The sequence below is a fragment of the Mesoplodon bidens genome, assembly GCF_964165515.1.
Source record: "Mesoplodon bidens genome assembly, chromosome: 10".
NCBI classification, from domain to species: domain Eukaryota; kingdom Metazoa; phylum Chordata; class Mammalia; order Artiodactyla; family Ziphiidae; genus Mesoplodon; species Mesoplodon bidens.
Genome location: NC_138172.1, coordinates 83,433,313 through 83,460,949, shown reverse-complemented (window position 1 = coordinate 83,460,949; position 27,637 = coordinate 83,433,313). Strand labels below are relative to the sequence as shown.

The 27,637-nt window shown below is 44.2% G+C and overlaps 2 protein-coding genes across 2 annotated transcripts; one reads left to right on the top strand and one right to left on the bottom strand.

Moving 5' to 3' along the window:
• Window positions 1–216: 216 nt before the first annotated feature.
• LOC308624316 (E3 ubiquitin-protein ligase TRIM31-like) lies at window positions 217–14,116 on the bottom strand (the record flags this gene model as incomplete). The annotated part of the gene is given in 9 exon segments (XM_081247405.1): window positions 217–221; window positions 317–382; window positions 1,406–1,480; window positions 4,044–4,159; window positions 4,715–4,737; window positions 5,734–5,755; window positions 5,757–5,935; window positions 7,510–7,729; window positions 14,106–14,116. Coding segments are annotated over 9 exon segments (717 nt in total).
• An 869-nt stretch (window positions 14,117–14,985) lies between these two features.
• Window positions 14,986–27,243, top strand: TRIM40 (tripartite motif containing 40; the record flags this gene model as incomplete). The annotated part of the gene is given in 6 exon segments (XM_081247404.1): window positions 14,986–15,348; window positions 25,526–25,621; window positions 26,274–26,321; window positions 26,325–26,492; window positions 26,792–26,814; window positions 26,997–27,243. Coding segments are annotated over 6 exon segments (927 nt in total). The 5' UTR covers window positions 14,986–15,003.
• Between the last annotated feature and the right edge of the window lie 394 nt (window positions 27,244–27,637).

Sequence of the window (27,637 nt, the reverse complement as noted above, 5' to 3'; positions counted from 1 at the left end):
TCCCTCTTCCTCTCCCAACATCCAGGCCCTCTTACAGTCTCTCTAAATTCCTCTTTCTGCTCTGTCTCTATTCCCCTCCAACCCAAGCTGGAACTGAGAGCGATTATTCATTCCCTCCTAACTCTGGTCAGGGAGGGTGATCTTGTATGTTAGGAAGTTCTTTCTACAGTCTACTCTCTTTCCTTCCTCTGCAGTGCCAGTCCAGTGCATTCCCATCTATGCTGGGGGTGGAGACAGCATTTTGACCCCCTGTAGACTTGGAGGTTCCCTGACTCCACCACTGGAAGTCACTAGTGGTCAGGGGCAGGACTCCTACCTGGAGGGGTCGACTCAGGCTCCAAGGTTTTGTTCATTTTAGGATTGTTTTTGTTTGACAGGTACCCTAGGAACTGAGGCGAGAAAACCTATTTTGGTCTTGATAACCAGAAGCTGCAAACTAAAAACCAAACCAAACGCCCTGCCACCATCAATAAGAACAAGAATAGGCGGTTCTCAGTGAGGACTGCCCCCAACTCACGGGGAAGTGGGGAAACCTTTCAGGTTGTCCCGGTGCCTGCAGGAGTTGGGGGAGGTTCTTTACTGGCCTAGAGTGTTTCCTGGGGCCTGGGATGAGAAACATTCAGCAGGACACAAAGCAGAGAGCACAATGGAGACTTACCATCTGCAAATACCGATAGCTCCCCTGGGGGAGAAACTGCTGGTGGAACGGAATCCCTAAGTCCTGCTCTCAGCTTTGGAAGGCATTATGTATTTCGTTTCTGGCTTTGGCAAAATGATTTCTAATGTTGTTTTTTCCACTTAATAGTCACATGACTTGGATATAATTTACCTCACCTCTCTGGAGCTGCAGGGGCCTTACTGTAAATTGCTGATAATAACACCTACCTTGCAGGATAGTTGTGGGATTTTGAACTATTAGATGTGGGGTGCTTAGCACATGGTGGGCCTTTAAGAAATGGTACCTCTAGTGTTACCATCTCAGATGGCAGAGCCATCTCTGATGACTTTGGCATAGGCTGCTGTTACAGTGGGTCTTCCTCCCCTGAGCTGTCCTGACTTGACTTATAACCAGAAACCCAGCCTATAGCTGAGGGCAGCTAATACTACAGAGACTGAGCTGCCTTTATCTTCTCCTTGTCTTACCTTTTCCTCCCTTACTCTGAGGAATGAAGAAATAAATTTACAATTTTCGATTACTTTTGAATACTTTTAAATTTTGGGATTAGTCACTGAGTTTAAACAGTACCTGAGTTTAAAATAATAAAGCATATCCATATGCCTGTTCTTCTCAATTGAGGAGGAATGGGTATTCACTTATATTTGGCCTTCATGTAGTCAGAGAGACAGAATTCTTCCCCTTTGCTTTTTTCACTTTCCCCAAATGGCAGGAGCAATCATCACTTACAGCTCTTTATGTGTTCTTCAGTCATGCCTTTGAAGAATTTGCTTTTATCTTTCTTGCTCTCAGCCTGGAGGCTGTCTGTGGAGAGAGAACAGAATGAGATGGAGGGAGTCCAGAGAGGTTGAGCAAGGAACCCAGCACCACTCAGACAGCAGGGCACTGATTTCAAATGCCTTGGATTTGTCTCTCATACTCTTAGTGGACCAAGAAGGTGTAAAACACTGAGAGATGCCCTTTCTGCTTCCCTGAAGTGTCTCTCCAGCCGAGCACTGTCCAGTAGAAATATACTCTGAACCACAAATAACATTTTAAATTTTCTAGTAGTCCCATTACAAAAAAGTAAAAAGAAACAGATACAATTAATTTTAATTATATTTTCTATTTAACCCATTATTTTTAAGCTATTGCCCTTTCAACATATAAGAAATTACTGCTATATCTTACATTCTATTTTCATACTAAGTCTTGTGAAATCTGACGTGTTTCCTTCACTGACAGCACACTTGACTTTGGACTAGCCACATTTCAAATGCCCAAGTGCACGTATGGCTAGCAGCCACCATACTGGGCAGAGCAAATCTAGTCCCTTCCTAGTGAGGAGAACCGAGGAGAAAGGGCTGCAGGACAAAAGGTGCTTTTTGGCCTCACCCTTTAGCTTCAAAAGAAAGCCTGCTGTGGTACCAGCCACTCAGGAGCAGGGTGTGGTAAAGGGTGGTCTCACCCTCTTAAAGCCCGGAAGGCAATCCCTCTCTCCTCCCCCTAAGAGAGGACTCGAGAGAAGAAAGCAGACGGAGCTGCTGATGAAAGAGCTTAGAGCCCTTCTACCCTGGTTCTCTCCAAGGAGGGAGCTTCGTACCCCACGTCTCCTGTCTCCCAGACATGGAGGGCTGTCGACTTCTGTGTACCCTGACGGAAATAGAGGCAGAGGACAGAAGACTTTGTGTGGTTGGAGGATGAGCCCAGAACATGGGGATGATGGTCCATGTCCAACCTGAATTTCCTGTAGGGATGCTGGACTAGGTGAAGAGCTGTAGGGTGGGACCCCTAGATAAGGGGCTTCCTCTGGGCCCCTGCACCTTTCTAGTGATCTGTAGCTCCAGGAGAGTATAGAACCAGCCCTGGGGAGAGGTGGAGGGAGACACGTGGGCATCTCCTCCGAGAGCAACAAGCCAGCCGTGGGGAACACTCAGCGACCCTCTTATGAGGGGTCCGCATACCTGGAGCCAAAGCAAACACTGCCCTGGAGTGCTATGCCTACAGGGCCTTCAGGGTCCAGCCACCACACCCCTCCACCCCTGGGTTCCAAGACCCAGTAATTCCCCAACAGGAGGCAACGACCCTCAGACTAGGAACTATAGAGATTGGACCAGTGTTCTGAGTAGACTCCCCAGCACCCACTCCACCCCCTGGGCTTTAATAGGGCCAGGTGGGAGTTTGGGGACTCTGTGTGTGTGTGTGTACGTGTGTGTGTGTGTGTGTGTGTGTGTGTATAGGGAAGACAGAACAGACCACGTTCATCTCTACCACAAGGTGCATCTTTGTAGCTCCCTCCTCCATGCCCAACTCCAGCCTGTGCTGAAGTGAAAGGGTAGTGGATCCCTTCACTGAAATTCTAAACTGGAACCAAACTATTTTATTTTATCTTTTATTTTTTGGATCTTAATTCCCGGACCAGAGACTGAACCCAGGCCAAGGCAGCAAAAGCCCAGAATCCTAACCATTAGGCCACCAGGGAACGCCAGAACCAAACTATTTTAAACCTGAAATGACTGTGAAATTGTTGGGCCAGATGAGATTACACCCAGTGGGATGGGAGAGCTGGACAAAGCAGAGCAGTTACTGGGGAAAAGAAGAGCTCAAAAAACAAAATTAAGAAAAAAACGCTGTGTCTGGCGAGCGGAGATTCTTAGCTGAATGAGTGGTGTTCTTGGGGGCATTGTCCTGGTCCTTTTCCATAGGCACATGGGAGGGGTGTATGGGGACGTGGGGGGCTCTTGTGATATTTCCTGGGAGAAAACTCCATCCAGCTGTCGCTACTCCTGGTTTAGACAAGTACAACCTTTGCAGTGAAGGGAGTCCTTACAAATACCCAGCGGGCTTCCTAGTTGCAAACCCAGACATGTTTTTGAAAAGTATCTGACCAAATATCTAAAGCCCAAGTCATCCACTTCTGTCTGATCTCAGTTTGCCTGCAAGGCTGGAAGAGGGACTTCCGCAGAATGTCATTGACCTTGAATCTGTTTTCTCTTCTTCTGTAGTCAGGAATAGATGGAGCTCCAGTGTGAACCAGAGAAGTAAAAGCGACTTGCAGGAGATCACACAGTTTCTGCCTCTTCTCTGGTCCACCAGACAACCGAGAACCAACTTCCTGACAGTCACTGTGCTAGGCAAGGGGACCTCTTGTGGCTTTCACAGGAGTAGGGAGGAAGATAAGTGAAACATGATGAAGACAGAGTGCAAGAAATGCCTGAAAAGAAGCATAAGGATGCATGGAAAGTGCCCAGCAGAGAGCCTGGCATTGGAAAGGTCCTGTGATTACTATTGGCATGGATGAGTTACAGTCCCATTTCCTCCAGGAAAAGAATGGGAGAAGAATCCCCTAGAGGTAGGTGAGCCGAGACGGTGACAGCCTCTTCCTTACCTTTGAATTTCTTCAGGCTCTCTGTGAAGGAATCATGCCGTGACTTGGCTTCACTGAGTTTTTTCTCCAGGTCCATTGAAACAGGGGTTGGGTTGAGAAAGCAAAATCCTTCACTCCTAGGAAGATATGGCTCAACTGGATGGTGAGATCAAAGGGTGGGATGCAGGGGAGGAGGAGCTGTGATAAAGAGATGGGGATGAGGTGACGGAGCCCTGAGGTTGGGGAAGGAAATCAGAGGATAGTGAGCTGGGAGTCAGGAGCCAGGGCTGGGGATATGGGGTCAGGGTGAGGTGGGGCATAGTGGGATATGGAAATGCAGATGGGAGATGAAGCCAGAGAGAAGCAGAGAAGAAGGGGGCAGGGAGATGGCGTAGGGGACCCAGGGGCCATCTAGTTGAGCAAGGGGTCATGCAGGAGGTGCAAGAAAACAGGAGAATCTGTGATGAAGAAATAGGAACCTAAAGAAAACAGCTCTTCTCTTTAGTAACCAAACTATGAGCTAATATGCTCAGCTCAGGCCTTTGCTCTCTACAGCCTAAGTACCTGACTGCAGTTAGACAGAGTAGACAGGAATTTGGGAGGGAGGAATGTTGAGTGTGTTTGAATGCATGTTGAGCATTGTACGATGAATGAATCAGTAGGCAAAATACACTTGGGGTGGCCCATCATACCTGCACAAGACAATTTTGATGTCCTAGAAGAGAAAGAGAAACGGCACGGCCTCAGCACTTGGCTGATTCACAGGAGCCAAGGAGGAAGTGCTGACCCTGCTGGGCGTGGGGGTAGAACAGGTGGAGTGAGAACACCTCTCTCTTCCCACCCTCCATAAAGGGCTCCTCCAAGAAGCGTCCCATATGCCAGGAAAATGGTTAGACCGGGAGAGGAACTGAGTTGTTTGAAGATACGTTTATCTCTGAGACTAAACCAGAGACAGGAGCCGGGGGACAGGAGAAGGATTGGAATGGCTTTGCATGGTCTTTCTTGAAGGAAAGAAATGGATTTCTGAACTGGTGGGAGTGGGAGATGGATTTAGGAAGGATCTCAGCTTATTTTGTGCATCGACTAGACCCGCACTGTCCAATATGGCAGCCACCAGCCACACGTGGCTACTGAACACTTGAAATGTGGCCAGTATGATGAGGAACCAAATTGTATTGAAGTTTCACTAGTCCAAATTTAAATTAAAAAGCTGACATAGTGTAAAATATTTTTCCATTAAACACAACTATATCGATTTGGTCGGACTACATTTTACTTCACCCATTGAAAATGTGGTGTCTGAGTTGGGATCTGACAAACATATACCAGATTTCAAAGACTCAATTTTTAAAAAGGGGGAGGTTCATAAAATATTTCGTTAATACTTTAAAAATATTGGTTAACAGATTGAAATGATAATATTCTGGATATATATTTAAATAAAAATATTTTATTTAAATTAATTTTACCTGTTTCTTTTTATCTTTTTAATGTGGCTATGAGAAAAAAAGTTGACATTGCATATGGGGCTGGCAATATGCTTGTAAATTACACATGTGGCTCACATTGTATTTCTACTGCACAGCACTGGGCTAGGGGAAGGAGGAGAGGGGGTAACTCTGGTATTCTGCCGGGTGGTCAGTGTTCTGACCTGTGACTGGGGATGGACTGCTACCTTTTTACAACTTGGCCCCCAAGGGACTCTCCTCACCTGGAGCAGCTGGCCCGGAGGCACACTGCCTGGCCTTCAGGGAATCCTTAAGCTTCCCAGGAGAGTTCAGCTGCGACTTGATGTAAATGACATAGAATTTCTTCCACTTGGCAATCTCCTGACCCAACCAGTCGATCCGTGACAGGAGGAAGTTCTTCTCCTCCTGAAGCACCTGATGCAGCTCTCTGAATGCTGTGATGATCTTTTTTTTTTTTTTTGCGGTACGCGGGCCTCTCACTGTTGTGGCCTCTCCCATTGTGGAGCACAGGCTCCAGACGCGCAGGCTCAGCGGCCATGGCTCACGGGCCCAGCCACTCCGCAGCATGTGGGATCTTCCCGGACCAGGGCATGAACCCATGTCCCCTGCATTGGCAGGCGGACTCTCAACCACTGCACCACCAGGGAAGCCCTCTGCTGTTCTTACTGGTGGTTTCTTGTCTCTCTGGTGCCTGGTTATTTTCACTTGTGTGCTAGATATATTTGAAGAAGTATTTGCAGAAATATTTCAAAGCCTAGGATTATGTTAGCTTCTTCCCATAAGGATTTTCTTTTTTGTCATTGCAGTCTAGAGTCACCTTAAACAAGTACAACACTTGATATTTTGGGGGCTTGGGACTCTATTTCTAGTTCCTTAAGCCTTTAAAAGCTGCCAAAAAAGCAGTTTGGAATCTCAGCAACCTGCAGTATCAACAAATGTCCCCAGACAGAGGCAACCCCAAGTTCTAGGCTCACCTCTACAGATTCCTTTCCTTTCCCAAACTTTGGCCCAACAATTCTTCACTGGCCCTTTGAATTTTTAAGATATTTAAGAATATTTTATCCAGCTTTTTAAGTTGTCTTCACATGGGAGAAGTCTGAATTACTCAGTCCACTAATGAGAGCAGAAACCCTTCTGATCCAGGCCTCAGTTTTTTCAGTGGTTTGCTCTTCTCTGGATGTTAGCTTTCAGAAAATGTATTTTCCTCTTCTCTTCTATTCCCTTTAGTAGTAAAATCTATATGGACTTTTCTTCGGTGTGCTGTGCATGCACACGTGCACGCGCACACACACACACGCACACATTGCCCCTTTACCCCCAGATAGAGCTGAAATAGAATCTTGCATCCTACACACCTAATGTTCCAGAAGAGCTGGAGTCACAGCAGTCCTCCTTACCAGGCCTGTTTGTGCACATATTCAGGTTGGTGCCTCGAAAATGCAGGCACTCACAGGGTGGCTGTGAGAATTCTAGCTTCAGTGCAACACCAGCATAAGGAGTTGCCCTGTGGCATAAGGGTCCCTGATAGGTCTCAGTTTGTAGACCAGGATGTGACAAGGAGATTGGAGCTGCAGCCAGCTCTAGAGGCAGAAAGAGAAGCCAAAAAGAAAACACTGCACATTCCGTGGTGCTAATGATGCATTAAAAACCTGTAAGCCAGCTACGATTTCCACAGGCCTCATTTCTAAACAAAGCTTTTTCATTCCATTGGTTTGGGGTGAGCTGTTCCTAGAGCTCTTGCTAAATGGGTCAGTATAGGGGTGACTTGAAGGACTGAGGGTCCCGTAGGGAAAAAAGTTCCGAGGCTGGTTTTCTGAGGCTGCCTCAGTTGTAGGAAATCAAGTGCTAATCTTCCCAGAGTCACTTACAGTACTTGCTTTTGGTGACCACTCTCAGGGGTCTTTGGGACCCGCTTTTCAGTGCTCCGGGCTTCCGTTTCTCCACCTGCATAATAGAGATGGCTACTCGGCAAGAGGTCAGAGGCCCGCAGGACGGAAGTGGGGCACCCACGCCGGTACCCTGAAGTCCACAAGGTCAGGAAGGGCCAAGAGGAGGCGGCGCGGAGACTCAGACCACAGGCTGGTGATGGGGAGGAGGCAGTTGGCGCTGGCTGCGGGCTCAGCTGCGGTCATCCGCTTAGTGAGGGGAGAGGCTGGACGGGCCGCCTCCCCCGGCAGGGGCTGGACCGGGAGTGCCGAGTGGGGCGGCTCGGGTGGCCGCTGGGAGCCGTTAGGGTTGCTGGGGCGAGGACCACTCGGTGAGCGCGCTCGGGAACGAGCCGGGCGCGCGCCCCCAGGCCGAAATGAGTGACAGCTCTTAAAGCAACCGATTTGGGGATGTCCTGATTATATTGCCCCAGTTGAGGTGGACTTTCTTTTTTTTTTTAATCCCAAGCACATATTTGTGGGGTCTGAAGCTCACATATTGTTGGGCCCTCTTCAAGAAAAAGGACACAAAAATAGAAATATAAAATAAGGAACCAAAGTGAATATTTACTTAGAAAGAGAAAAACAAGGACGGCAAATTACAAATTTTAAAAAGCTGACAAATAAACATCAAAAAATCTAGAAAAAGGGCTTCCCTGGTGGCGCAGTGGTTGAGAGTCCGCCTGCCGATGCAGGGGACACGGGTTCGTGCCCCGGTCCGGGAAGATCCCACATGCCGCGGAGCGGCTGGGCCCGTGAGCCATGGCCGCTGAGCCTGCGCGTCCGGAGCCTGTGTTCCGCAACGGGAGAGGCCACAGCAGTGAGAGGCCCTCGTACCGCAAAAAAACAAAACAAACAAACAAAAAAATCCAGAAAAAATATTTTAAATTAACTGCTTGACTCCCCACTCTATTTTCCCTATACTTTTAGCTGTATGTTTTTTGTCTCCTTCTTCATTTGACAACAATTTTGTAATAAATTTTCTCTGAGGAGAATGACTCATTTGGTATTTCCTCTAGCGTGGTTAATTTTTTTTTAATTGAAAGTTTAGAAACGTTTATTTCTGTTTCACTATTATTATTGGTAATAATGTGCCAATTTTTAGTTTGTTAACTTTGGGGAAACTTCTGTTAAGAGTTTCTTCTGTGAGCTCTAAGATTTCAGGACATTTCAAATTTTCTTGGGCACTGACTAATCTTAAATAACTCTTTAAATTGCTAAAGGTCATTGACCTGTTTATTGCTAATTCCTTGTTATAAAAGGGTATTATGCGGGCCTCCCTGGTGGCGCAGTGGTTGAGAGTCCGCCTGCCGATGCAGGGGATACGGGTTCGTGCCCCGGTCCGGGAGGATCCCATATGCCGCGGAGCGGCTGGGCCCGTGGGCCATGGCCGCTGGGCCTGCGCGTCCGGAGCCTGTGCTCCGCAGCGGGAGAGATCGCAACAGTGAGAGGCCCGCATACCGCAAAAAAAAAAAAAAAAAAAGGGTATTATGAGTTCTAGATTATCTTTGCAGGTGCTAATATTTCACACCAAATCAACAGGAAAATTTTTTTAATGTAATGTGTTTATAGGTTTATTCTTTGCCAATTGATTAACAAAAAATCTAGGAGTCTATTCTTTACTTCTATTTAATATTTATCTCTTCCCCTCAATTATTGATCTTGATTTGATCTGAAATTTTTTTCTTCCAATTCACTTTTTGATGTCAGAATAACCTCGATTGATTTCATGTAGAAATATGTTTTAAAATAATTTTATTTTGTCATGTATACATATTTGTATATGTTACATTGTTAAATATATTCCTGATGAGAGGAACTTCCATTTTGACTAGACCTTGATGAGACTAAATCCTACACTTAACAATTTTCTACATCTGGGGGTTGAAGGGATTTATTGGCTCCACTGTCCACAGACATCTGGTGCCTTGTATCACAGGACACGTTCTTTTCGTGACACATCCTCTGACCCTGCACTTTAGTCTTTGATGTCAGGTGGGTTGTCTCAGTGGGTGGTAGAAGTGTCCCTGGAAGCCACTTCTACACGGAAATACCCAGCAATAACTTATTAACTTATTAAGCAATAACTTATGAATCTTAGTAAACCCAAACAATGGAAGCCCACCTTAATTTCTCCTTAGCTAGATCTCACCCCCAAAAGTCACTTGGTACAAGGGAAGACGTGACAGAGGAAAGTTGGAGTGGAAAGAGACAGAAATCTTACCTATGGTTAAAATATATTACTTTTGCAATTTTACAGAAGAGCATGGCCATGTAAACACATAGCTAGGGCCTATCCCAGGGTATTAGAAAGGGCCAGAACAAGTGAGGAGCTTCAGGGTCGATCTTCCTCTGTGTATCCTGCTACCACAGCAAGATTGTCTCTGAAGTCTTCTCTCTGCTGGGGTCTCGCTTCTCTCTGCCCCTCACTCTCCACCTCACCTAATGTCACACTCTGCTCTTGCTAGCTCCTTTTCATTCTTCTCCCTGCCTCAGTGAGCTTGGAATTTCATAACTTCCCCTATTTCTCTAATTGTATAGCTCCATCCTTTTGTTGAAAATAGGTGTGTCCAACCAAGTACTGATGGTAAGTCAGCCACTTGTACACTTTCCACTCAGGGTGGATTCAGCCCTTTCTGCAACCTCCACAACCAAAGCATCCATACAGGTCCATTTGGCTGTGCTTCTCAGGAGAAGCTGTTCTATAGGACTCAAAATAAGGACTCTATCAACCTGGTGAATGACTAATAGCCTCAGTACATTTCAGGCTGTACTTTCCTCCATGCCATTGGGTAGAATCCAGGAGGTCCCACCAAGAAAGTGTTACTTTCATTAGCAGCTCCTAAGGCTTCTGCTGAATTCTCCATGTCTCCTGAGTTTCAGATCTTGAGCTCCTGTTCCCCCCACCCCTACCTCCTTTTTCATAATCGTGGGGCAGATAAAGGTTCAATATTACATTTTGCGTTTTAAAATTCTTGGCTATTTCTGCCACAGGACATCTTTCACTGGCGAACTTTCTTCCTTGGTCCCTGCCTTCTGCTGCTCTGCAGGCTGTCTCTCCTGGGCTATACCCCTCTTCCTCTTACATAGTTTGAAGGCCCTTTCTCCTTCCTCCCTCCCTCCTCCTGGATCTGCATATTTCAGAGCTAACTTTCCACCGCCAGGTATTCCTTGCTCTGAGGAATGTCAAGGCCAGATTTGAAACTATCATTTTTTAATGAAATGTCCCAGTGCCCTGAGTCATTCTCCCTCCCAGAGAGGTGAAAATAAGGTCCTGTCTTGGGAGACAACGCCACCTACTGCCCACTGAGAGCTGCCACACACACAGCTGAAGGACGCTTTTTATTGCCTGTTCTGGGTAAGGTTGCAAATAATCCAGGTAAGAATAATTTAGAATTGAAGTTGAGGTGGTGATGAGATATTCAAGGATGCACAGGAATTTAAACTTGGTAAGTACATCAAGACCATAGATAAGGATCTGGATGGTCCTGGGGCTCAGGGAGGTTACAGGACCTGCTTAAGGTTAACAGCTGCAAAGTGGTGGAGTGGAGATCTGAATCTGGCCCATCCACCTTCAAAGTCCATGTAGCTCCACCTCATTGTGCTAGGAGGGAGAGGATCTCTGGTAATGAATGGTAAGAGAGGTGATAGGGAACCCAACAGCCAGCAGAGCTGAGAATTTCAAGGAAGGGACTGCTGATGATCTCATGTTTCAGAGTCATCAGTTTGGATGTGGGCTGAGAAAGCATCACTAGGATTTAGTTGGAGACTTGAAAGAGTGACTTAAGATGCCCAGCATTGGGCAAGGCATCAGAGGGTAAGCAAAGGTGGGAAGATATAGTCCCATCCCTCACGGAGCTAAGTCAGGGAAGTTGGCAAAAAATGTAATGGTAATAAATTAGGAGGAGGTTCATAAAAGGGAGAGAGGTGTATATAGACCTGCAAGTCCCTCTGACAGCTTTGTGCAAATTAGAATAAGCCTCTCCCCTTCCTCAGGGCCAATTATGCTCTTGGCTGCAGAGGCCCACGGCTTGGTAAGTAGACTGTGGGCTGGGTCCCAGTCCCGACTCATCCTCTCTCCTGGCTGCTCTTGTAACAGTGAACAACCTGCCCACTGTAAGTGGCGGCCCTGGAAGGATGATGACTGAGTAGTTAGGAAGGTTCATGCAGGAAACTGGGACATTGAGCTGGGCTTAAACTGATGTGAGAATTTAGAGCAGCTGCAAGAAGAGGTAGGAGGACTTCTCTGCTGGAAAGTGTCGAGCAGAGCCAGGAAAGAAGTGATGAAGGAGAGGGAAAAGATGCAAATCACTGGGCCTCTGGCTCCAATATTTTGAAGTAGACAAAATTAGGTAAAATCACTCATTCAAAAACTATCAATGGCCTGCTATATGCAAGGAGCTATGCTGAATAGGTTGTGAGGCAGGGGAATAATAATAACCCCTAACAATTGTGCATTGGTTTGTAATTTATAAAGAACCTCCATTCCCAGCTGTGACATTTGATCCACTTTCCTGGCAAGGAGGCTGTGGTCGTGGTTGTCTCAGACATGAAGCTCCAAATCTCAGAATTAGGATCATAATCCAGACCTTTGGGGTAGTTCAGAATTCCTTTCATTCTAACCACTGATTATTATTCTTCTTTAAATGTAAGTAATTGTTTAACTAGATGATACCCTTACTTGGTTCCAAATTTAAAAGGTACAATGGGAACCTCCAACCCCAGTTCTCCAGCCATCCAGACATCTAATTTTAGTGCATTTTAATGTGTGTTTTCTTCATGTGAGAGAGACTGAGCATCTTTTCATATGCTTTAGAGACATTTTTTCCTATGAAGTGTCTGTTCATTTCCTCTGTCCAGTTTCATCCTTGGTAGTTAATTTTGTTTTTTCTTTTGTAAGAGCTCTCTATGCATTAGGGGAATTCGCCTTTTGATTTTTTTTTTTTTTAGCCCTTTGATTTTGATGGTAGCTGTTAATATGTTTTCTTTTTACTCTTTCATTTGGTCATTTGTCTCTTGACATTGTTTTTGTAGATTTTTCCCCCATGCAGATCTTTTAAAATATGATTGAATGTATCTGTCTATCCTTGTATGATTTCTATATTTGAATCATTCTTTTTTTTTCATTTTGTTTTGTTTTGTTTTCTTGGCCATGCTGCGCAGCTTGTGGGATCTTAGTTTCCCAACCAGGGATTGAATCCGGGGCCCTCGGCAATGAAAGCACGACTCCTAACCACTGGATCGCCAGGGAAGTCCCTATATTTGAATCATTCTTAAATTGGTGTTAAGTACAGTGGGTCTTTGCCTTCAACTTGCTCAATAAGAAAGTAGGAAAATCAAGAAAAGTACTTAAATAACTATAAAAGAACTCTAAATTTCAGTACTCTAAATTTCTTCATCTGTCTATCCAGAATCCAGTTATCAATCTATCTGAAAATTCACCTCTCCATTTATTAAGGCTTTACTTAACTCCTTCTAAGGGCAAGGAAAGGTGTGAACAGATGACATTTTGTGGTGATGAGGCATGTGGGCTAAAATGACAGAGATCCAGATCTGAATCCCAACTCTCTGTTTACCCCTCTGTGGCCTTGGGCAGGTTACGTAATCTCTCCTCATTTTTGTTTCTCATATTATCTCATGAGATGTGACAAATGAGGAATGTGGAGGGGTCAAGGATTAGAGACTGATGAACAGTTGTGTTAGTGAGAAGCTTAGGGAGGGAGATGTAAGATGAGTCCGATGCCTAGATTTGTGATGTCAGGTGGTGAAGTCTGTTCTGACAAGGACCAGAGAATGGTCACTAGTGTGGGCAGCAAAAGTAAAGGTCATTGGATGTGATCATGTCAATGAGCTGAAAGGCCTCAGTGTTGATGGTCATCTACATTGTCCTTGAAATCACCCAAGATGGTGGCAGGACATGGCTGGTTCACAAGGCTCAATGGCTCATCCTCAGCGAATCAAGGGAATTGGCTCTGTGGAGGACAGCAAGGCAGAGGGAGAACGTGGGCGACCAGAGCTCCACACACAGGGGCTTTTTTCTGGCTCTGGGGACCTCACGCTTAGGAGGTGGTGTATGGAGTGAGGAAGGTGCTCACCCCACCCGTGACCCTGAGATTCGAGGGAGCCATCCCGTTTAGTAAAAAGGCCAAGGGACTATGACTATGGGATAAGTGACTTTTTAATAGAAACCCTACAGCAGACAGTGGTCAAGTGGGATTAAGGAAGGATAGTATGGAGTGAGATTTGAACAAGAATGTTGGACCTCTTAATAAAGCCTCAGCAGGCAACTCTCATTAGTGTTATCCCCTGTGGGACCACAGTGTCGGTGCTGAAACCTGCCTGACTGGAGGGAAGTTGGAAGACAGTGGCTGGGCACTTGGTATTCTGGTATCCTGAGCAGATGCCATGGTTCTCTGATGCCTGGATCCCGAGGTACCTAAGCGGAGGCTCTGGGAGGTCTTCATTCTGTGCGTTGACTCTCACTTCATGTCATACTTACATCAGAGGCACCAAGACTTTCCTCCTCCCCATGTGCAAACAAGCCACACCTTTCACCAGCCAAAGTCCATCTCACCTTCCACCTCCCCTAGATTAGTCACGCAGCCATGGGAAGATGGGCCTTGTCACCTCTCCCCCATGTTTACTAATGCGTGAGCATATATAATCGGCACGGTCTAAAAACCACTCACCTGCTGGCCATCTCTCCAGATTTGGAGCATGAGACCATGACCTGATGTCATGGCAGGAGAAGTTGAGGTAGGATACCAGGGGAGCTTTTCTGGAGGAGGACTAGGCAAGAGGCTTAGGGAATGAGTGTTGAATGCAGTGTTTAAGTGAAGTGGGGACGGGCGAGTAATTTCTTCTTTGGGTCTTCTTTGGAGATGGCTTGAAATGAAGGGAAAAGGTCTCCAAACTGCTCTATGTCCTGTTCTCCTTCTCTTTCCCTTTCATTGCAGAATCTGTATAACCCTAAGAGGGATGCTGGTTGGGAGAATGAGCAGCTGACAGAGATGCTGATGCAAATAGTCGGGTAATAATTGACAGCAGTAGCCAAATTCTTAGAGTGTGACCATGAGCCTGCAAGTATCACAGTGTGGTACTTGATAAACTCCTGCCAGCTTCTCTCAACTGAGGGCAAATCAGAGAAGACTTTCAACTTTTAAGTTTATGAATCTCTGGCTTCTGACCAGGATACTCTGGCCTTTTAACTTTGAGCTGTAAAAATATGCACAGAAAGCTCTGAAGAGGAAAACTGGTCTTCGAATCACTTGCTTCCTCCAGGTGTGTGAAAAGGAGTGATTTCAAGTTTAGTAAAGACAAGGAAACCAGAGGGTGTGTGTCAAAGTTGATGATTGATTTCTGAAACTTGTTGCAGAATGGTGGTTTCTGTTGTCCGTGCTACAGCTCTATTGATGGAGAGCGGGCAGCTGCCCGTTGGAGGGCTGAATCAGGTCCTCTGAGCTGCTCCAGGGCCACCTCCTTCCAGCTGGGCCATCTTACCTGGACTGTCTAGGGTGGCAGGCTGTCCAAAGCTCCAGTGGGGAAGGAGGCATATAGATGGGAGGCTGGCAGTGTGAGGTGGCGGCCATGCTCCCTCTGCGGGAGGACAGCCGGGAAGAGGGCATCTGCCCCATCTGCCAGGAGTGCCTGAAGGAGGCAGTGCGCACTGACTGCAGACACCTCTTCTGTCAAGAGTGCCTGGCCCAGCACCTGGAGAAGGCCTCAGCCTCTGGGGTCCTCAGCTGTCCCCTCTGCCGGAAGCCCTGTTCCGAGGGGGTCCTGGGGGCCGGCTATACCTGCGACAGCCACCAGAAGAAGGTGTGCTGGTTCTGTGAGGAGAGCAGACGCCTTCTGTGTGTGGAATGCCGGGTGTCCCCTGAACACAAGTTTCACTGTGAACTGGCCATTGAAAATGCCATCAGCCACTACAAGGTAAGGCGGGGTCATCACAGCCATCCCTCTGCCACCACCTCCCTGAGTTACTCCTTCCTACTCCCTGTCCTTGATGCCTGGCGTATCATAGAGGCTCGGTAACTGACACTTTTCTTTGTTTCTTCTGCTTTATCCCGTTTTGGACCCTTGTCTTCACTTTTCTGTGTTTATCTTGCTACTAATGTTAAAGTTTCAATGCATTAATAGGAGTCTAAGAGGAGATACGGTCACATGATGTCAGATTCCCAGGAAGCATGAGCTCCTCGCATTTTGCTCATCTGTAGCACAAAGGAGTTGGACTAAATAAAGCAAAACTCTTTTAGTACTAAGACTGTATGGTTCCCCTGTTTGATAGTACTAGAAAATTGGCTAGAAATGTAATCAGGTTTTACATTTAATCATTATCCTAATGATTAACCTGTAAATACATTGAAACCTGGAAATTAGTACATGATTCTCTCTCTCCCTTCTTCGTCTTTTCTTTCCTTCCTTTCTATAGTGATTATTTTTATCCTATTTTTAAATTTTTTTATCATAAAACTAGTACATTCAGATAACACTGTAAGGTATAAAGTCAAAACTAAAAATCTTTCTTCCTGCTTTCCCTCATTCTCAGTCCCCAGAGGTAACCACTGTTAGATTTTTGTGTATCATTCTTCCAGAAAATTGTGTGTGTGTGTGTATGAATGCAGTCTCTAAAACACACACACACACACACACACACACACAGATTCTCTATATATTTTTCTGTAACTCGTTTTTATCATCTAAAAATACATCTTGGACATTATCCCATTTTCCCATCAGTACATCTAGATCTTATGAATTCTTTTCAACAACTGAATGGTATTCAATTCTATGAATGTACTATAAATTGGCAGATATTGAGCTATTTCCAGGTTATTGTTTTGTTTTGAGGTCTCATGGAATATTGTAATGAGTATCCTTCAACATATATTTTGGAGGACTTAGAATATCCAAGCTGTATTTTGGTGAAAGAATAACTAACTTCCAAGTTTTGATCAATTTTTCCTATCACTATTTACTGAATAATCCATAGTTCCCCCACTGATTTGAATGCCGACTTCTTAATCTGCCATGGGTACATATAGACTTGCACATTTTCTTGACTCTCCATTCTGTTCTATTCTTCTATCCATTCCTGCTTGTGTGTCAAACCATTTTAAGCACTTTACCTCTGCAATGTGTTTTAATGTCAGGTAGCTCTTAGAACCCTCACAATATTCTTATTTTTCAGAATTTTTATGGATATTCAGATATATTTATTTTGCCAGTTAGCTTTAGCATTTTTTTCCCAACTATCCTCTACCCTCATCCCTAATTCAGTTAGTATTTGATTGGATTGGCAATTGACATATTTTCACCATGGTGTCTTTCTATCCAATAATGAAGGATGGATTTCCAAGTCTTCTTTTAGATACTTGATTTTTTGAACATGTTATAATACAGAATGAGAAACTGGGGAGTCCAGATTGAGGGTGACTATGTGAAGGTAGGGAAATAACTCAGAAAGCCAAAGAGGCAAAGTTCTCTCGTTCTAACATCATTCCCTCTAAGTGCAGGGTACCACAGGAGGGCAGGGAGAGCTCTCCCACCTGCTGATGGGCCAGTGAATAGATGGAAAAATCTATTCACTCACTCAGTGATTTATTCAGGTCTGTGCTTTGTACAGGATGTCATGCTAGGTATTGTAGGAAGTATAAATATGATTCATAATCTTTGTCCTGAAGTTTACCTTTAAATTATGACAGGAAAACTAAAATAAATAAATAACAATATTTGTTCATTTAAGAAAGACTTAAGTTCCTGTAGTGTATTAGGAACTACTATACATGCTAGGAGTACAATGATGAACAAGTCAGATGCCATCCCTCCTGCCAGGGACTTTGCAGTTTAATAAGAAAGACAGACAAGAAATCAAACAAACTATAAGTCTCGTATGAGCTAAGAAGAAAACAAACAAGAGTCTGAGATGGAGAGTAATGGGTGACACCTGTGGTTGGTGAGGGCCTCATGGAGGAGGTGGCACCAGTGCTGAGATCAGGAAAAAGAGAAGGCGGCCAATGTAAAGACTGGGCAGAAGGGAAGCACAGATCTGGGAACCCCAGATCTGGAAAAGCCTTGTTATATTTGAAGAGTTTATAATTAGAGTGTGAATTGCCAGGATTTACTGACAGATTAAAGTGGGGTGAGGGAATGAAGGGAATCAAAGATGACTTCATGAGTTTCTGATTTGAGAAACTGGATGAATGATGGAACAATAAGGACTGGGGAGAATAGGTTTGAAAGAAACATCAAGTTTCATTTAGGACAAGTCAAGTCCAATTTGAGACACATCAAAGTAGGATCTTAGTTAAGTGGCTGGCTTTGAAATCTGGATCTCCAAAGAGAGTCTGGGTTAGTATTCCCAGAACTTAGGACAGGGTTCCATCAGAATAAAGATAATATTTAAATCCAAGGGAATTGATACAATATCCTCAGGAGAGAGTCTAGAGAGAAAAGAAGTTCCAGGGCAAGGTCCTTAGAAAGGCCATCATTTAGATGTAAGGTGGAGGGGGACCCAGCGAAGGAGACTTAAAGCAAGCCACTAGCAAGCCAGGAGAAAAGCAAGGGGAGTGGTGTTCCAGATGCTAAGAGAGAAGAATCTGTTAAGCAGTGACAGTAGAGGGACTTCCCTGGTGGTCCAGTGGTTAAGAATCCGCCTTCCAATACAAGGGACGAGGGTTCGATCCCTGGTCAGGGAACTAAGATCCCACATGCTGAGGGACAACTAAGGCCGTGAGCTGCAACTACTGAGCCCACTGCAACGAAAGACACTACATGCTGCAAGGAAGATCCCACGTGCCGCAACTAAGACCCGACGCAGCCAAATAAATAAATATTAAAAAAAAAAAAAGAAGAAGAAGAAGAAGCAATGGTGGAGTGCATTGAATGATGCTGAGCCATCCAGTAAGATGGGCAGCAGAGAAGTGGATGCTGGGCCGGGAGGAGGCACACTTCTTCCATTGTAACAGTGGGGAACAAAAGAAGGCCTCTGCAAGGGGAGGGAGTCTTGCAGTTTGGGAGAGGACCCGAGTGTTCGGGTATATTTCCTCAATAATATGTGAGGGAAGAACATCAGCAGTGTGGGTAGAGGTGGAGGTGTGAGAGGTTTGAAAAGAGAGGAGAAGCCGCGGTAGAGTTTGGAAAAGTGAACCTACGAGTGAAACTGAGTGAAACTGGCAGGCAGCATAGAGCACCAGCTTGAGTTTTGAAACTAGGGATTTAGTGAGTTTCATGAGGCTGCCTGAGGACAGCCAAAGTCTGGGGAGTTGAAGGTATTTTCCAAGGACTGATTACAATGGGAGACCCTGAGTGTGTTTGTAGATGTTGACAGCATAGTTTTGAAATAAAGATTTCTTACAATTTCTCACCATGCCTCTATTCCTTTGAATTAAATTTTGTAAATTAAATATTTTAAATTGTAAATATTGTAAATTGTGTCCTTTTTAAAGGAATTATGTATTACCTGACTGCACTCCAGAAGACTGAAAAATTTGCAATGTCTTTTTTGTACACCTGTTTCCTTACTGCCCAACTCATGTTGTTGTCAATCAGTTTTTTCAACGTGCTTTGCTGGTTTTCCAAGTGTGTGACAATGATTGAAGTTGTTTTACTTTGCTTGGTTATGAATGCTGGCGGTGAGGTTTCTCTCCACATGGAGACTCACTGTCTACATTTCCCCTTCGAAGCAGGGCATAAATTCTACATGAGTGCATCAGAGTAGTTTATCTTTTGGATAATAAGCTATACTAATTATGTTTAGCCTTCATTTTTCCTATTCCAATATTTCTTTTCTTTTTATTTCATTTTGGGGGCAAAAATTTTAAGAATTTGTACTTGAATCAGTTCTATTCTTTTTAAGAAATAAAATCTCCATGTCTTACTCAGAAATTTATCTAGTATGATGATAGATAGATAGATATTAGGTCTGTGTCATTTTTAAAGATTAAGTAATTCCTGGCTTATTTGGAATTTAATATACTGTGTTGTGTGAAGGATGACTCCTTTATCAAACAATAAAGTTATTTTTTCTTTATTCTGGTATACAGTTGTCCCTCAGACATTTCTGTGAGTCCGTTTCACATCTATATGTTCTTTCTGGTTTGACATAAATTAAATTCTTATAATAGTGGCATTTATTTTACTCTAGTCCATTGATTATTTTTTCTGTTCTAAAGTTATTACATAGTTTTGATACTTATTGCTTTATGGTTTATTTTTAAATTTAGTAGCATCTTTGTCAAATAATAATTTTTTGTAACCTGATGGTCTTGCTGACTGTCTTTTCAGAAGGATTTTCTTTTTTCTAAATTTAATTTAATTTAATTTAATTTAATTTAATTGGCTCTGCCGGGTATTACTTGCAGCACGCGGGATCTTTGTTGCTGCGTGCAGGATCTTTGTTGTGGCATGTGGGATCTTTACTTGCGGCATGCAGGCTCTTAGTTGCGGCATGCAGAATCTAGTTCCCTGACCAGGGATTGAACCCAGGCCCCCTGCATTAGGGATGAGGAGTCTTAACCACCAGACCACCAGGGAAGTCTCCAGAAGGATTTTCTTATATAATGTTTCTAAGTTTTATGGAGAATCGCTGAAATTTTAATTGGCATTGCATTAAATTTGTTGATTACATTAAGAATTATGACTTTTGTGAGTCTACTTGGTCTTCTTGACCAATAGCAGGATATATCACTAAGCATTTTCCTTTATGTTTCTGAATTAGATGTTACATTTCTTTATTTAAATCTCATATTGAGAGTAGCTATATATTTTATAAGGATCACTTTTTTGACAATTGGTACTGGTAGATTCAAATGAGAGTCTTTGCTGAGTTCATATATCCTTTAACTTAATTTCTTGACATTTTCTAGATGCACGATCATGTGGACATTGTCAGGTTTAGTCATCAACACCGTTTTTCCTCATAAAATATAATGGGTGATATCATTCTTATCCATATTTTGGGGCACTTTTTGTTCTGTAAGGAGCATGTATTTTGAAAGTTGGTCTTTTTTTGTGTGTGTGTGACTGTATCGGGGGAAAGGTACCTTTTTGCCTGTTAACCACTTTTTCTTTGATGCGTTTTGTAAGGCTTTTTTTTTTTTAATTTAAATAATTAATTTAGTTATTGGCTGCATTGGGTCTTCATTGCTGCGCGTGGGCTTTCTCTAGTTGCAGCCAGCGGGAGCTACTCTTCGTTGTGGTGCACGGGCTTCTCATTATGGTGGCTTCTCTTTGCTGCAGAGCACGGGCTGTAGGCGCGGGCTTCAGTAGTTGTGGCTCGCGGGTTCTAGAGTGCAGGCTCAGTAGTTGTGGCGCACGGGCTTAGTTGCTCCGCGGCATGTGGGATCTTCCCCAACCGGGGATCGTACCTGTGTCCCCTGCATTGGCAGGTGGATTCTTAATCACTGCACCACAAGGGAAGTCCTAGTAAGCCATTTGAGAAGGATTTTAAGTGTTGCTATGTTCTCATGTTTCCTCACTACTTAATGTCCTTTTTGGTCAATTTTTTTACTGTGAAATCACATTTTATCTGATATCTGATAGGATCACAGACTTTAAAAAAATATTTATCAAGACAAAACAGGTCTTGCACTATTCCCTATATTTCAATTTGTCTTTTTTTCCCCCTGAGGAATATTTTGGGAAGATAAAAGTTTGTAGAATTTTGCTTTCTAATTCTAATGAGTACCTTATTTACACAAATATTACCTTAATGTAAAAATGGATGAATAAATATTTTTTGAAAAACGAGGGACTTTACCTTACTCATTTTGAATATTTTAAATGAGAGATCTGAATTATTCTCATTTTTTCATGCATTATCTTTATTGCTGTTATCTTTGCTTCCTTTTTTCATTTACACAATCTTCGTAGTTGACTTTAAACTCTTCATTAAATTTTAAACTACTCCAGAAGACAGGACTCTGACATTTTGAACTGGATCTTAAGAACAGACCTGACTTTGACAAGCAGCAATAAATAGCATTCCTGGCAGAAGGAAGTAAAAGAAAAGCCATGACGAGGCATGGCTGTGTGGGGTGTGTCCAGGAAACCGCAAGCAGCTCTGTTTGGCTAGTGTGGAGAACAGGGAGGGAGTAGAGAGAAGTAACACAGGAAATGTAAATTGGGTTACAGAGGGCCTTGTATATTGGGTTAAGGAGTTCGGGCTTATCTTTGATAATGAGAAACCCTTTTGAAGACAGTAGTAGCACAGGTAAAAAATAAAATATGACTGAGGTTTCAAGCTGGATGACAGACAGAAGGGTGGGTCCAAGGACAGAAATATGGTGGTCAAGAGTAGTGAATTGTGGAAGAGGTTGGGGAAGAGGAAGATAAGTTTGATTACTCCAAACTGAGTTTGAGCTGTCAATAGGGCAGTAGGAGATATTTAAGTCTCAGCTGGAAACATGGGATTGACTGTTAGGACAAAGAGCTTTTGGGAATTATGATAAAATCTGAAGCCTAAAATTAAGGACATCATTTAGAGAAAGAAGAGGGTTAAAGAAACAACCTCAGGAAGGTCAAGGAAGGACGGGGGTGGGAGGTCGGGAGAGTGGGGTGGGTAGAATCACATCCAAGAAGAGGAGGCCTGAGAAGAAGGCACCTCTGGGTTTCCTTCCTGGGGATCACTGTGACCTTGGAGAGAGCAGTTCCAAAAGAATGATGAGAAGCAAAAGCAGTTGCTGAGGAGCAAAGGGGCCACGAGGACGTGAAGACAGCAAGAACCAACTACTTCAAGAAATGTAGTTGTGAGAACAGAGAGAGTAGATGGAAGGGGTAGCAAGGTGAAGGTTGCTTGTTTGTTGAGCTTTCTGAGACCTGAACTTTCGTGCTCACACAGACAATTCCCCACCGCACTTCAGCCTCCGCCTTCACCGTTGAGGCCCCTGAGTGAAATCCAAGACGCCCATTTACTTCCTGCCCCTCCTTCTATGACTGTTTTATTCCTTGTCTGCTCGGAAATGCCTGCAGGTAACACCAGTGACATGAAACATTTTATAATAATTTCCTAGTGACATCATTGTCTCCTCTGTTTACTGTTTATTTGCTTGAATGTCCTCGCTGAAGTCTCACCCACAGCCCCTTGACCTTGGTTTCACCCTCTGAACCTCAGGACCAGAAAGAACTTTCACAGTCATCTCGTCCACCCCCAGCCTTGCCTGTACATCTCCAGTGATGTGGGACTCTTCTTTTCCAAAAGCAATACATTTTAAGAGTTTATAAGAGAAAATGAGGCAAAATGACAAAAAGAAGAAATATTCCCCATAAACAGCCAACAACAACAACAAAATCCACTCCCCCCAATTTTTTTTGACCTGAGCTGAGAAGGATTTACTTAATGAAACACACACTCTTCAGTTAATAGCACACTCTTATCTTTAGTCCACAAATCCTGTTCATGTTTTGTTTGTTCCATTGAATCATCATTCCTCCCTCTTCCATGGACAACCACTTAAAGGGTTTGTTGTATTTTTATTTGTAGACAGTTTGGTAAAACACACATTGCTGCACTGTGTGCTTGTACATTGAATTAACAAAATTATATGATGGGCTTCGTGCTATTTCTTGCTTTTCACTCTACCATGTTTTTGAGATCAGTCCATGTTTTGTGGGTCACATAGTCCATTTTTTCTGACACATGCACTGTGTTCCATAGTGGGCACCTGCCATATTTTACCCATCCATTTCCCAGGAATGGACTTGATGTGATTCCAATTCTCTGTTACCACAACCAATGCTGTAGTGTACATGTTCTCTTAGAACCTAGGAATTCTCTGGGATTTTTACTCAGAAACAGGATCACTGGATCACAGAGGAAATCACACCTAGGTGGCCGGAACCGTTGCCATAATGGCTGTGCCAGTGCATATCTCACCAGCCCACAGTGTGGTCCTTATAACCACACACATCCCACCTCCCCCAGGTGTTATCCAGTTGTCTAATTTTTATTACTCTGATGGGGGTCAAATAATGTTTCATTGTATTAATTTCCATTTCTCTAATCACGGGTGAGTTTGGGCATCCCCTCGTCTGTGAATTAACTGTCCATATTCTTTGCCAATTTTTCTCTTGGGTTCCTGTCTTCTTATTGATGTCTAGGCTTTCCTTTTATTTATGTATTTATTTATTTATTTAGGCCGCGCCTCATGGCTTGAGGGATCTCAGTTCCCCAACCAGAGATTGAAATGGTCCATGGCAGTGAAAACGCTGAGTCCTAACCACTGGACCACCGGGGAATTCCCTAGGCTTTCCTTTTATATTCTATATATAAGTCTCTTGTTGGTTTTAGACATTGCAGATATTATCTCTTAGTCTGTCATTTCTCTGTTAGGTTTGTCCATAGAATTGTCATTGAACAGAGATATTTAATTTTGAGATAATCAAATTAAATCATTCTCTCATGGTTTGTGCTTTTGGGGGTTTATTTAAGACATTTTCCCCTACCCCCAGGTCACAACTTTATTCTTTAACATTATTTTCTATTAACTTTATAGTTTTCCTTTCACACTGTCTTTAATCCAGCTAGAGTCTGCCTTCACATATGGTTCTGGATAGGGATCTGGCTTTATTTTTCCCTGTTGTTGTAAGCCAGTTTTCTCAACACTGCCTCCTACAGATTTTGTCCCTTCTCTTAGTGATCTGTGTATTGCTTTTTATTTTTATTTTATTTTATTTTCTCCCTGTTTTATTGAGTTATAATTGACATACAGTAGTATGTAAGTTTAAGGTGTACAGCATAATGATTTGACTTACATACATAATGAAACGATTATTACAGTAAGTTTAATGAACACCCATTATCTCATCTAGATAAGAAATTAAACAAATAGAAAAAATTTTTTATTGTGATGAGAACTCAAGATTTACTCTCTTACCAGCTTTCATATATAACATACAGCAGTGGGAATTATATTTATCATGTTGTACATTACTTATTTATCTTATAACTGGAAGTTTGTATCTTGTGACTGCCTTTATCCAATTCCCCGTCCTCCCACTCCCCGCCTCTGGTAACCACAAATCTGATCTCTTTTTCTGTTTGTTCGTTTGTTTGTTTTGGAAGCATAATTGACCTGCAATATTATGAGAGTTCCTCTTACACAACGTAGTGATTTAGTATTTCTATACCTTTCAAAATGATCACCACGATAAGTTTACTTACAATATGTCACTACACAAAGATATTACACAGTTTTTGACTATATTCTCCACATTGCACATTTCGGACCTGTGACTCGTTTCTTTTTACTTTTTTTTTCTTTTTTAATTCTTTTGTAAACATGGGTCTGTCCCTGAGCTCTCTCTTCTTCCATTTTCTATTTGTCCTTGTCCCAGTACCACACTGTTTTATTACTATGGCTTTGTACACCCTTTTATCTGGTACGCAAATATATTTCGTAACTAAGGTAACAAGGGTTACAAGAAGAACGTTTCCATACTCTTTTGCTGACACCCCCCACCCTGCGCCTTTCTTCCATTTTGATTCATTAAAGGGCTTATGTTGATATCAGTATCAGCTATGTTTATATTTGCTTCCTACATAGTTTACCCAAAATCTGAAAGTAAATGTTTTAGAAACTGAAATGATTCATTATATCCTTAGATTCCAGGACACCGTGACCCATCCAGACACTGATATAAGATTTAGAGAGAGGTTCCATGCCTTCCTGGGCTGTGGGTTTGTTCTAATAGAGAGTCCTTGCCCATCCCAGCCAGGGTAGGGGAGTGGTACCAGAGGTTTTTCACCTACTCTGTAAGTCAGTCCTCTCTAGATTGGCTTCACTTGTTGATGAGAAGTAGTGAGGGTTGCCAGTGATCAGCACATAACTTATAGATGTCGGGAGAAAAACACCCTGAAGTCAAGTAGAAAAGTTTCTCTTACTATCTGTTATTTTTATGTAGTTAAGTCTTTTTTAAAATTACCTATTGCTTTTTGCCATCATTATCCATTAAATAAACTCTTGTGTTCCTTATCCCAAGCTGCCTCTTTTTAGGCAAAATTTTACTTTAGCCTCATCCTGGGATCAGGACACCCCCTCCCCGCCGTGTGCTCCACGGGCACCACCCTCACCCCCAGTCTGACCAGCAGCAAGTGTGTCTGTCTCTCTAGGAACGACTCAACCGCAGGATCAGGAAGCTCAGAAAGGACATCTGTGAACTCCAGCGGCTCAGGGCTCAGGAGGAGGAGAGACTGCAGGCTATGCAGGTGGGCTTCGCATAGTCCCAGGAAGGACTCCGGTCTGATTATCTGTCTGTCTGGAGCAGCCTGCTGTAGGGGGAGGGCCTGGAGGCTGGAAGCACAAGTGCTGGGCTCGGCCTCGGGGTTTGCTGGCTGAGTGACCTGGGATAAGTCAAGCCCTCTGACCTTCATGTGGTTTATATGTTCAGTGAAAGCCAGTCCTGCTCCACCTGGTTCTCGGTGAAGATCAAAGGAGACAAGCAGCCCATCAACTGAAAACTACTCCACAAACCATAGGTCTCTTTCTCTGTCTCTGACCATCTACCTTTCTGTTGCTTGCTCACTTCGATGTGGGGTCTCTCCTCACCCTATGACGTGAAGGGGGTTAAAAGTCAGTGGAAGGATATAGCCGAGTGGGATGTGTGTGTGTGTGTGTGTGTGTGTGTGTGTGTGAGACATGGCATCTGTGGATGTTCACAAGGGTGTGAGGTGGGGGGGGGTGTCCCTTCATTTTTGAGGAACATGGCTACCCTTGTAATACCCATGACATGCAGAGGCAATGCCATGAGGGGAGGAGGACCGAGAAATCAGCATTCTCGCTCAGAACATTCAGAGACTGAAGGTCCAGAGGGAGCCATCTGACATTGAATCTTAGGGAGCCCCTTTTCTGGAGTTTCAGGCAGACTGTAGGACCCACAGGATGGAGGCTGAACTGGAGCGTCAACACTGAGCCGGGAGACAGTTGGATGCCCTCCCTCAGCAGCGGCCAGGCCAGCTGGAGGACATGCCAGCAGAGGTGTCCAGAATCCCTGGCATCTCCAGGGCAATGATTCAACTCAGAAGCCTGGTCACTGAACTGGAGGGGATGGCTAAGAAACTGGATGCCAGCCTGCTGAAGGTGCACACCCTGAGGTGCCTCCCGAAGCCTGGGATTCTCCCCAAATAGTGGGCAGCCTACCTGTAGCATCCCTCTGGGAGGTGTAAGAAGGAGAGTCTTCTCTGTGACACGTGGTGGTGGCTTGTCCAAGGCTGCACAATGCTGCTGCAGCAGAGGTGGGTACACAGAAGGGGTGCTACCCTCTCCAGTTCTCAAGGTGACAGCCCAGAGTGCCATCCACTAGTTGGTTGGGGAGGGAATTGGAGAGGACAGGAACCTGAGAACTGGTTGTGACTCTCACTCTCTATTCTCTCTCCTAGGACGCCAGCGACCTATTGAACAGGTATGAGCCGTCCCATCTCCCTTCCCACATGTGCTTACACAGCACAAACCCACGCAAACATAGATGTGTGTATGGGCTTTCTCACGGTCAAGGAGCTCCACTGCTCCATTAACTTGCATCTTCAGGCTACATGTAAAGTGGAAGATTGAACAGAATATACTGAAGGATTTCTTTGTTTCTAGGAGTGCTCCAGAGCAGTTAGAGGCTATTTATCCCAAGTTAGAGAAAAGAATCAATGAATCACTTAACCAGCCATCCTCAGCAGCTCTGACCAGTTCATTCCTGGACCACCTCGTCTCAGACGCACCTCAGCCTCCTGGCTCTCCTTCCCCCAACCTGTCCAGGCTCCCACTAGGTCTGCCCAGTGCACCCTCAGGCCTGCCACCTCCTGAACATGCCACAGCCATGATCAGATGCCTGATCCTCTGATACCTGGACAATAATCACAGCCTGTTTCCTGAACCAGGCTCCCACTGCAGAAGTCAGGATCCAAGACCTCCGTTTTGCCTGTGAACTGACGGTAGCACCCATCTCTCACAATCTCATATGAAAATGGGAGTACCTAGGTACCTGGATGGCATGAGTTCACAGTGGTGAGGCCACCTCTGCCTATGGAGCTGGCACATCTGTTGGCAGAAATATTCCTTCTGAGCTCCTGTAGCACCTGTTGGCTGTACAATGCACCTGGAGCTTACATTACTTTTGTGGTGGACAGACTCTACAGGGACCTCCCATGATGCTCCCCTCGTGGTGTTCATGCCTTTGTATGATCCCCTCTCTTTGAGTGTGAGCAGAACCTGTGACTTGCTTCTAATCAATGGAA